The sequence below is a fragment of the Zootermopsis nevadensis genome, unplaced genomic scaffold (genome assembly GCF_977971745.1).
Source record: "Zootermopsis nevadensis isolate Lab colony 2312 unplaced genomic scaffold, Znev_1.0 Znev_ptg000001l, whole genome shotgun sequence".
Taxonomy (NCBI): domain Eukaryota; kingdom Metazoa; phylum Arthropoda; class Insecta; order Blattodea; family Termopsidae; genus Zootermopsis; species Zootermopsis nevadensis.
The window spans coordinates 15,999,696-16,011,942 of NW_028259133.1; the positions used below are offsets into that span (position 1 = coordinate 15,999,696).

Below are 12,247 nucleotides of genomic sequence, written 5' to 3' on the forward strand. Positions count from 1 at the left end.
ACATAATCAGAATATGAGAGTGTACGTCGTACTTGTACATCACAACTACAGATCAACTTATTCATGGTGGATCACGTCTGCATGATGGAAAGTAGCGGCACGGGTCACATGTGCTTCTGTGAAGAGGATATGTGTAACACAGCAATGTCCTCCCTCAACAACCTTTCTCTGTTATTTAACTCGCCATTCCTTCTAGTGCTCCTTGTATCCTGCATCCATAATTACTGGCTGGCTACTGCACATGGTTGCATGGTGCACAGATAGATTTAGAAGCTCAATCGATCTTCAATTATGATGATCGATTATTACTACTACTGTTCTTTTAGTTAATTAACTTTAACAAAATGGTACCAAAGTATATATATATAAATGTATATACAAACACCAGATAACAATAATAGAATGAGTCATTGGAAAATATGAGATTATACAAAACTGAGATCTTATAATAGAGCTACAAACTCTTGTATCCACTGATGAGCATTTATTTAACTTGGATGGCGGTCTATTACACAGCAAGATACCCAGAATAATTCAGTAACAAATTTGTATAAGAAGAATTAAAACAGAAAATAGTACTGACATGCAGACTTTGTCTCAGTTTTCAAGGACTCATATATGGCTGAATTTTTTAGTACATACTTTAATTATTGTAGATATTATTGATTATTATCCTTACAGTTACACCAAATCTTTGTAGATATGTGCATTAAAGCGTCACTTACTATAATTTAAATCTTTAATGTGTTGCCATTTATTGATGATGAATCAACTTTGATGATTTGTGCTCAGTAGTAGCATGGCTCTGATACTTGTACTAACAAACTTTTAACTGATCATCAACATGTGATGGGTGAGAACTAGAAATTTTTAATGTCTTTTTATTTTTAGGGGTATGGTGGGGGGCAGATACATGATAATGAAAACCAGGCTGCTATTTAGGCCTTTAATAAAAGAGTCTTTTTGGAAAGTGAATGCGTGATATCTGATATGATTATCAGTGATATTATGTTTGTGATTATTAGCAACTAACTTCCTCTAAAATAAACTTTCACATATGTAGACTCTTCATAAAGGCATTATGTTAAAGATTTAAATGTTTTCTGGACAGTAAAACCTTGTTACCATGAAGTCCAGATTAAAAAATAGTAGGAAGTTTCATTCACCATAATTTTATTGTTGTTTACATTTTAAATGTTGTATCATGTAAGATGAAACAGATGCTGCTTGAGGAAACCAAACAATGATAATTAGTGAGGTGCATTTTCTGTAAACAGTATTATGACCTCTGAATATATATGCCAATCACAAGTTTTTGTTTGCTACATCATAAAGTAATGAGTATTATCATACGAGTTTTGGTAAACAGCAAGGAAAATTTGAATAAATTATACTTACATATTTTATGTAAATTCTTTTGTATAAATTACAGTATTTAATTACAATACAGTGTATTTAAAGAAGTTATTTAGAATTCTGAAATGTTAACAGTCAACACTGCAATGATATACTATTTTGAAAGGACTAAATAACAATGCTAAATTACAATACCAAGCAGATCATAACAAGGTTTCACTGTGAGGTTGGTAGTAAAAATGTAGATTTAGACATGGTCTCTTGCCCGTTAATGAAACATCAGTACCGCATGATAAAAACCACATCTGTTCTCTTCACAACACTACACAACTTTGCATTTCCCCTGGTAGAATGTATATACAGATATAACACAGTCAGATTTAAAAACTTCAGAAAAAAATCCATTTTTCCTTTTGTGATAGAAGGAACATATCACAGCTGAATTTTAGCAAACAATATACTGCAAGTTTCAACTTGCATTTTCTTTTTCCTTCTGTTCAAGATAGCTGATGAGAGTGTATTCTACAAATATAAATACATATGAACATACTTACAACAAAATATAATGGATCTATTTAGAATACAGCAGAAAACCACAATTAAGAGTACTATACCATTATTAAATGTAAAAAATCAGTCTTTATCCAACAAGGACTTAATGCATCATGGAATCCATTTGTAAAAGAATTATTTAAGTGTTATAAATGATGTTAAGATTTTGAAATATGCCACTTTGTTAATCAAGGTTTACCAAGTTACAATAACATTAGACATTCAATAACTACATTCATTTTGCATAAATGTTAAATAATTGCATACACCATATCACATTATTTATATGAAATGCTCAATTAATTAAAAACACAAAGTATGAGTAGGATACGTATCCATGTTCATTAAAAAAATATATTTTAGATGGTTAAATATTGATATTAAGCAAACTCTATATATATATATGTTATTTGGCACATCTAGAAGATATTAACATAGCATATTTCAAGGCTCTGCATGTTATGATACTTTTGGTTATATACAGCAGCTAATCCAATTTTATTTAAACAAGTGGTTTCAATATAACCTTAATTTCTCCAAAGTGGAAAATTCATGCCAAAACATTTATATATAAGCACATCACAGAAATACATGCTGATGAAGCTGTTTGATGTGCATTCCTGAAATAAACAAAAGCTGTACACTAAAACGAATCACAAATTATACCATGTTTAACAGTATTTAAAATTCAACCTTAGGTAGCAGCACATAGTAATGGCTTCCTTCCATATTTCTTCCCCCTTTTCTTTCACTGATCTTGAATGTGTGGATGATTATAAACACTGTATTGAAATGTTAATTAAAATTGCCTGATAACTTGCATCTTCCATTAATCCACTAATTTTTACTTCTGTGCACATGATCATCATTATTGCTCTAACTTTGATTAGTGCCAACCAACTACCGCACGGCTTGTATGAACTTTGAACCATGTGGAATGCTGGATAAACTTCTTGGATGACAAACTATCCTCTTTTTTTATTTCAGCCAAGTATTATTAACAGCATTTCTTTAATCTGTGTTAAAATTCATCTTGTCATTATTTAGAAACATGGTGAAACATAACTGAACTCCATGCAAGATGAATGAATACAAATTTAAGTAATGCTGTTACAGTAAATTGCTGGTTTGGAATATCTCATATGGAAATGGAATGAGCACGTGTTTGTTTGTAGGTTATAAGCTCAAAGTATTCCTTGTGACATTCTGCAAGGAACTTCAGATCATATCAAGGTGAGTGTATAACAGCAGCTGTACTAAACAGTTGCAGACCAATGCCAACTATCATTTTAATGAGGACAAAGTGACAAGTTGACAGAAACTGAAAGGTAAATTGGAATGATTACAGGCAATACTTTGAGATTATAACCAAACTGTGTTTTCTGGAATGACATTTTATAAACCAGTCTTTAACAAAACCATGATTTCCCATCTCATAAATTTTAAAGGAAAAGGAATGACCATCAATTATCTTGTACATTTGAGAGAACATTTGGTGATCTGCTGTGCACCATTTTCTTGTCTTCAGTATTAATGCAACACAAATTATTATGTGCACTGTTTTATGATTGCTTTTCCCACATTGCTTCCACACAGTAAGTCTGAATGGAATAATTGTTTGCTGAACATTTCATGGCTTTGGTTTTGTGTTTCAATTGAGACTTTACATCACTTATCCCATATGGAAGTGTTTGCATTTGAAGAGAACCAAAATGAATGACCAAGATTTTTATTTTAATTCAGTAGATGACAATGTGCATGTAAGTCAGAAATAAAATCATTTCTAGAAGGTTGTGTAATGTTCATGTGACAGAATATAATTTTACAGTTCTGAACTTGGAAACAAGTGTTGTATTTTTAACAAAGATAATTTGTTTCTGTAAAGTCTAGAGCAGTTCAGGCACTGAAATGTGAGTTCATAAATAACAAACTCAAAATAAAAGGTTCTGAGATTTATGCATAACTTAACCTCTGTTCACAAGAATTATAGACAATTAGGAAATTGTTGAAATACCAAGAAAAGTTTTACAAGGAACCTGGATGTCCTTCTGTTTAAAAACAGTTATGTTTATAGAATTTTTAAATTACTTTAAAATGGTTTCAGTTTCCATAATACTACTTACTGTATACGTTCAATACTTGATTAAAAGCCCTCTTTTATGGTTAAATAGTCATGTGTCCTCAATAATTTCACAGCAGTGATGAAGTGAATCATGATAGGAAACAATAATTTAGTATTTTAAAATAATAGTGTACACATCAAGGTAACAGTTTAAACATTCTCAAAAAATATACTGACATTTGAAACAGTACAATCATCATACTAGGAAGAAACCATATACATATCAAATTAGTTAAATTAATTTCAAACACTTTGACAATCTAAATTATTTTGAACATATTATTCACTTTACAGCTTGGTCACTTGTTTCTTGAGCAGTGAATGAAAGTGCACTGCACTGTTCTTATCATTACAAAGACTTCCAACAGGTGATGTGTAAGTCTTGATTTACCCTGCTATTACTATAAAATGATACCAATAGCTCAAGGAGCGATAGTGGGAAAGGTCAGTGTACAATCATGTGGCCTGGAGTCCAATACTTTCTACATGGCATTCGTCATCTAACTGTGCTCATAAGGTTGATTAATTCCCAATCACTCCACTGGCTGTGCAGACAATTGCCAAATGCAAATGGGTTTCTCTGCCTGTGTTACACTGAATTATTTGGGATAGGAATTATGTGTTCTTTATACCATGCAGAATAATGTTCCAAATAGGAAGATATTCCATGGATGTATCTTGTCTATTTTCCTGGCTTCAGTAGTTCAGTGTACCATAAATGAACACACTCACTTACACATTATTACAAGAACTGTAAAGAACTGTCTTCTGTGTTAGGAAAACAATTTAAAGGTAAAGCAAACTTGTTATGTGAGTCAAGAAAAAGTTATAATAAACCCAAAATCTTTTACTGAAATGAAAAGCAATATGAACTGCATTTCCATGAAATGCTGTTTTGCATGTGATTCTTTAATTTTTGGGGGGAAGTTGCAAAACAGATTATTTATTTTATTTTAGAAAAATACAGCCTTACCAAAACTCATTCCTATCAAGCAAAAATCACTATCAGAAACAAGGAAACCAATATACAAAGCTTAATAGTTCACACTCAAAATACTTTAATATTAGATGGGAAAGTGATCATTTGATGTGCAATATACTGATCATACTGTCACCAAACTCTTGAGCTAGAAACAGTTCTAGTTTTAAAGTACTTATGCTTCAAGTTCAAAAGCAATAAAATAAATTAAACAGAGGCAATATAATTTTCAACAAAAATATTTTATGACAGCCTCACAGTCAATACAGTTCTTGGCAAATCTTATTTAAGGACAAATGTCAAAGAAACATTTTATATGAATATTGTGGTACAAATATAATTATTGCTAATAATGTAGCAACTCTGTCTTGTAAAAGAAGAAACTGTCAGATTATCTTTTACAAAAGATACATTTTCATTGTGCCATTAATCATTATGAAAATATTTCTGTTATACTCAGATCCAGACATATAATCATATCGTAATTACATTATTATAATTTCAGTTGAACAGACAATACAATTTTCCTTCCATATTTAGCGATGATGGCTTTACCACTAATTATTTTTAATTATTTTGTTAAATTGTAATACATAATTGCAAAAGATATACAGGCATATAATAAGAAATGAAAATTAAATACAAATAAGCCAAATTTATTTTGCACATCGTACATTTCATGAATGTCTTAAAATAAAACTGTAAATGAGTCTTGTTTACCAGTATGTTGAAACAACAAGCATGAAACGAAAATACAATAAAAACTATGAATAACAGAGATAATTTTATGAAGACATCAGAATGTTAAACATCACAGCACTTATATGCCAATTCAAGATATGTCTTGTTGCAGTCACTACTGTATTACTGTTATTTGTATAAAGGGCACCACTATTATATGAAATTTTGTGTGCTGCCCAATAACAACAAACCATGTAAAGAAATATGATTTACATCATCTTAATCCAACTTAAAAGCTTGAACTGTTATGTAAATCTGTGATTTGGAAAGGCATTCAATTTCATTTTCATGAACAATGTTATGCAAAATAATAAAGTTTCACTGCAATATCATAAACACTTTTACTCCACTGAATGTTCACCCCATTGCCATTGGCTGTTCAACAACAATCACAATGACAAACACGGAGGTGAATGCTAAAGAAATGGACCAACAAATAAATTTATTATTTAAAATTCTGGAGGTAAAACTCATTAAGAGAGTTTCCCATATAAACTGCAAAAGACAGATTATGTATTATGTAATTCCTACTTTCAACGAAAGCAGTATGATTTACTAGTTTTCCTAGTGAATGAGGTATTCTGTCAATGTTAAGCATTAACATGATGTGTAGGCATATGCTTTAAATTTTAATTAAAAATAAAGGCAGGCAGCCTATTTCAAAGTACCAGATATAAACCAAAATGACAATTTAAATTCTAAGACGACACAATATTATGCATTGTCAATCACAATTCTTTGTAAGAATAACAAATCATGTTAATAATGTAATCAACTACTCAGAATTATTACATTTGAAATATGACTGAATACACACCACACAGTTCCACATTTATCCAATTTAAAATTATTCTGTCCTTCTTTGTGAACAATATTAAACATAATTTTAAATTGTATGCATATCAGGATAATAGCTCTAGATAGTAAAACAGACCATTTCAGTCCAATGAATAAGTAAGATACAAGCAAGAAAATAAAGAATTTCAGTGAAAACTATCGAGTAAGTAGTCACAGTTGTATTATGTTGAAAAATAATTTGTACATTAAATAATCATTTGCATCATAAATGTCAATAGTTTAGGAATAAAAAATATATAAAACAGTTTATGGATTTAAAAGCAGGAGTTTACTTTCAGTTACAATCGAGACAGCATATAGATTAAAAACACCTTCAGTATTTTAAAATTAAAAGTGAAAATCAATATTTATACTAGGTATATAAATACTGAAGTTAAAGTCCAGCCATTAGCCACAGTAAAAGGGTTAATACAAATGAAAATAAACTATGAAGCAAAAAATTAGAAAGTAAGAATCTCACAGAATGTCTTAAAATAAAGCAAATTCTGTAATTACACTTTTAAGTGCAGTAATTTACTATTCCTGCTAATTATATAAATGAGTTGTTAATAACTAAAGCTAGTTTCATTTTACACATCTGCTACCAATTTGAACTAATAATCATAAAAATCACAGTACTATTTTCTTTCAAATGAGCATTTAAGATTCCCCTTAAATAAAACAAGTCAGGAGATATGTTATATATTAATTTACTGATGTTCAAAACCTAATATCTGTTGATAACCATACTGCAGCTCAGCAAACAGAACAACCATGTACAGAAATTGCACTGAAATAATACCTCAAGTAATAAGTTGTTGTTTGATGGCCAAATTCTCTCATTACTGAACATCATCCTCTTTCCCATGTGTATGTGTTTTCTCCTAGTTGCTCGTCTACTCCTGTATTTGTCGATGTGTGGAACTTCATCCCTGAAAGAGTTTCAACCGCATATTGTTGGCACTTCATATATAGTGGACTTTTCCTTTCGTTCCCTTCTTTTTATCTGTATTTTCTGGCATGAGTGCAATGTCATAGGATATCAACATTTAATAAAAAGGTAATACTTACTTTAATTTCAAACTATGAAAGTAGGCAAAGTTATACTAATTATAATAATTTGTTAAAGTCACAAAAAACCTCCTATAACCTCTTTTAATTAGAAATTAATGTTAACATAAGAAAATTTATCACACTGACAGTGTTGAAATGCATTCCTTCTTTTGTAAATATGCAGAAGGTTAATACTGCTGTAAATGAAAGAGAATTATTTATTCATAGTCTAGAATGACAACTTTATTAAATGAAACATAGTATGAAATTTGGGGTTCTCACAGTGGGGAAGATGTTGATGCTGGTATTTTGGGTAGTAACACCATGTGGACTTGTAGGTAGATACCAAAGTTTCAATCATACTGCCTCCATTTTCAGCCATTAAGTCCACATGGCCTTACTACCCAAGAGACAAATATCAGCAAATGATACAATGTGCAGCATACACATTTCTAAATCTAAAGATCTGAAATCAAATTTAAATATTAAGCCCATCAAATCAAGGAATTTAAGAAGGGTGGGGCATGCAGCACATATGGGAAAGATTTAAAATGCATACAACATTTTAATCCAGAAACTTGAAGGGAAAACACCACTTTGAAGACATATGTGTAGATGGGAAGGTAACATTAAAATGAATGTACAAGAAATAAGGTGTGAGGATGTGACCTGGAAGTCATCTGGTTGAGGACAAGGATCCATAATGGGGCTTTTAAGAATCTGGTGAAGATCCTTCAGGTCCCATAAAAGGCAGCAAATTCTTCACTTATGGAGTGAATCGTTTTCAACTCTGCTCCACGGAATTAGGATAAATTACAAAATTCCTCAAATATATAAACAGAGCATTTTAAAGTTAATTGAGGGAATTGTCAAAATTACAATACTCAAATCTTACTATTACTATAAAAGTGAACTTTTAATGACCAAATACTTTTATTTTCAGTATTGTTATGACAGCAAACTTACTCAATAACAATATTAGTCTAAAGTCAGTTGTGTTCATAAGTTATGTATTTTAAACCCACTTTAATTCCACAAATTTCATAATGTCAAAGCTGGTTTGAAACAGTGTTTTAAGACTTAAAGAAAAGTAACTTTTAAGTATACCACTTTAAGTAATAGAAGTGACTATTTTAAATTACGTAAAAGTTTTATTAATATGAAAAATAACTAATTAAACTGTACAAAAATTCTGAAATGAGGGTAATTTACATTTTAATTTTCACCCATGTCCTTGCACTTGTGTTTTCAAATACAAAAACTACCTTGTATTTTGCATTTTTATTCAAGCATGAATAAATACATGTCTTTTTAAGCACAAAAAATTTGTATAATTTATTTTCTTAGTTAATATATCCTCCTTGCAAATATTTGTAGAACATATACAAAATATTTATTTAGATCTGAACCATTGTTATGAAATAAAATAAACACAGACAGATTTTTTTGGAAGCTGTGCCTATGTAAGATCACTGCATCACTTTCTACTTTTCCTGTTCTGTCGCTGCAAAGGTGTGTGAAGGTTACTCAGATGAGTCAGCAGCAGTAATTAAAAAGTGAAAATATACATACATGACTTCGTATTATGCAAGAATCCCTTTGTGTAGGATATGGATAAATTTACATTAAAACATCAGGTGCCTTTATATGAATCTTATGTGAAATGTAACTCTACTAGTAAGTGTCTAAGGAAATTCAGAAGAAATCTTTCCTGGGTTCAAGTTCCCTACAGAAACACTATTTGGAATTGTGTCAATAAAATAAGAAAAGCTGGCATGTTAACTAACTGGAAACCAAACATCAGCATTGAGTATTAACAGAATGAAAACTAGATATCATAGTCTGGCTTGAACATTCACCCTGCAAGCCTCTTCAGTGCCTTTCAAGGAGTATCACAAAGGACCATAAGGCTGCTACAGAATTACTCGAACTATGACCTCTCCAAAAGACAGGTACACTCTTTGCATCCACATAATCCACTATCTAAACTTAATTTCTGAAACTGACATCTTCAGAATGTGGGTATATTTAATGGGACTGGAGTGGTATACATTTTGGAGTACAATGGAGTGTTCTCTTGTCACATCATGGGAATTGATGTCAGCAAGGAAATAAAAAAATTAACAATGAATTCAAAGTTATCCAAGGTCAACATGGTGACAATGTGTTAAAACAATAATCTCTGTTGAAACTGTTATGACAATCCATACCAACAATATAAGTTTGCATTGTTTCATCAATTACCCCCAGTAGCCAGTTCATTGTCCCATTAATGTCCTTTGCTAAAACTGTTGCAACAATGTGATACAACAATGACCTCAGGTCATGGGGGCTACTAAGATCCTAGTAAAGAAAGCAACAAATAGATAGACAGACAGACATACATGGATGGGTTTATAAGGCATTTTTTGCTCACAGTAAAAGTGTAAAGAATATCTAAAACTAAAGTATACTCAGTCAACCCACAAACAGAAAATGAACACAAATAAAACATTCTTCTTTTTGAAGTGCCCTGTATATCCAAATAACAGAAGCAGTATGGGAGCCACTATCTGAGTAGGTGTGAAAACGTATCCCAGCCAATGGGAAACATTTTTAACACCTTTAGTATGGTGCGTATGTGACTTCACTCTATGATGTTGCTGCAGCCAAGCAGGAAATGTGGCAACTAATGCAGTGTTCACACACAGCAGAAAGGCTATGGCCCAGCACAACTGCCAAAAAATCTCATTATTTCATGTTTATTGCTAAATAAATAAATAAATATGTACTTCATCCAATTTCAGAGAAAGGTTCTTTTATGTTCTAAGTATATGTATTTTACAATCCAAAATAATTTTCCTCATATAATGAACAAGTAAACACATATACCTTACATATGGAACTTAATGCTTTACTTCCAAGAGATGTTATTTCAGGTCATTGTATTTTTCAAGTTTTATATCACAAAAATGATGTTACCATTGTAATAGTTTCCACCAATAAAGTATTTAAAACCATTGTTAACGACAAATATAATCTTTCTATACAATTTTATAAGTTATGTTTCAAATTAAAATAAACAAGATTAGTTTGATTAATGTCCTGTACAGATGGTGATTATAATACTCGAGGTTACCAGGTTACCCAACCTAACTCGAGGTTGGAGCACCATGTAGTCTGGTAAATTTCAGACTACATGGTGCAACAACACAGTAGACTCAATGCCATGAAAACCTCAAATCCCATGTTATAATACTTGTTGGTGGAATCCAGGATACATTATACAGTGCATATTACTGTGCAACCTGTATGTTTGGTATAACCTAAATGGTAGACTTGATTCTTGACACCTAGATGATAAAATATCAGCTGTACTTAGTTTCCGTAAATGGGGCTTCTGATGATAACAATAATGATACAGAATTTTAAAATAAATTTCTTGTAATGGTTGAAATCTTTATCATAACATTATTACGAAGAGTTCAAATAATGGATATGTATGTTAATATGTAACTTTTGAGACAGAATGAACAGAAAATAAACATAATTTTGAGGACTATAGACAACTTGCAATGTATTGTTACTCTAAAAATAAAATTAAAGTTACTATTGATGATAATGTTGTTACTGTTCAGTCAACATACTGCCAGAATGTTGTGGGTTATGTTTAGCAAAATATGTATTTAGTCCGAAAGAAAATACCACTGACATAAGTTTTGATTGACTGCTTTTTTTGCTATATAAACACTGCTGCATGATTTTACAATAGTTTTAAAAGTGTCATCCATCACTGAAACAACACTGTGACATTGTATAAATATTTTCCACGTGGTGCACAGTACTGGATAAACTATTTCAGTAACATCCTCTACTCACTATTTCATAACGTGTCTGAAAATGGTTTACAGTGCATACCACTGGCAGCTTCTGACAGTCATGATATACTTTTCGATGGTCTCGATCAGGGGTACTACAGGTGGCAGAAGACTCGCAGGAGCTCCTTGTTAATTTCTGGCTAGTTATCCGAGTCCTTTATTACCGGCACAGAAAATATGGGTTGTACAGGCCATACACCATTACAAAAAACGATACACATGTAACGATGTGTTGCCCGTCCCAAAACAAAAACGATAAACAAAACATAGTTTAGTGGTGCGAACACCTTGTTAACAAATTGGCAGCACACCTTCGTATTTGTGAAAAACAAAATATGCAGTTTATCGCTCTTACTCACGTTCGGGTACATGCACATAACCATCCAACTCTCTTGGTGTTTACCAAAGTGAGGAAGCATACTACCAGTAAGGCATAACATCCATACAACATTTAATGATGTTCAATTAAGCCATTCTCCAGCTATAAAACTCGTAAGACGGATGTGATGTGAAGAGGCATTTTAGGTTAGTGTTACACATGAACAAAGGATTGTCGTGATCCACCAAGCAGTTTGAGCATCCGTCACCATTTTATTACACAGAGTAAGAAATTAAAAAGTATGAGTTTTGGGTAGTGACCTATGGTTTAACATCCGTGCTAAGTTTCATTAATTTCTGTTTCTGGTTTTTAAATTCGTATGAGTTGTGAATAGGTTTGGTTAGTGACGCACATCCGCTGAAAAAATGACT

General features: G+C 31.6%; 1 protein-coding gene and 1 long non-coding RNA gene across 21 annotated transcripts in view; one reads left to right on the plus strand and one right to left on the minus strand.

The window, feature by feature from the left end:
- The window catches only part of qvr (glycosylphosphatidylinositol-anchored protein quiver), a 27,028-nt gene extending 20,942 nt beyond the window's left edge, over positions 1–6,086 (plus strand). For all 17 annotated transcript variants that reach the window (XM_087344322.1, XM_087344296.1, XM_087344310.1 and 14 more), the window contains one exon: positions 11–6,086. In XM_087344322.1, the coding sequence (XP_087200448.1) occupies positions 11–264 (254 nt within the window). In that variant the 3' untranslated portion in view covers positions 265–6,086. The remainder of the gene's footprint in view (positions 1–10) is intronic.
- The window catches only part of LOC147875217 (uncharacterized), a 15,537-nt gene extending 3,540 nt beyond the window's left edge, over positions 1–11,997 (minus strand). For 3 of the 4 annotated variants that reach the window (XR_015533951.1, XR_015533947.1, XR_015533945.1), the window contains exons 1-2: positions 11,857–11,997; positions 7,390–7,519 (exon numbers count right to left, since the gene is read on the minus strand). This is a non-coding gene — a long non-coding RNA (uncharacterized LOC147875217). Of the gene's footprint in view, positions 1–7,389; positions 7,520–10,511; positions 10,651–11,856 lie in introns of those variants that run through there. The other variant, XR_015533953.1, reaches the window with a different exon arrangement.
- Positions 11,998–12,247: the final 250 nt, after the last annotated feature.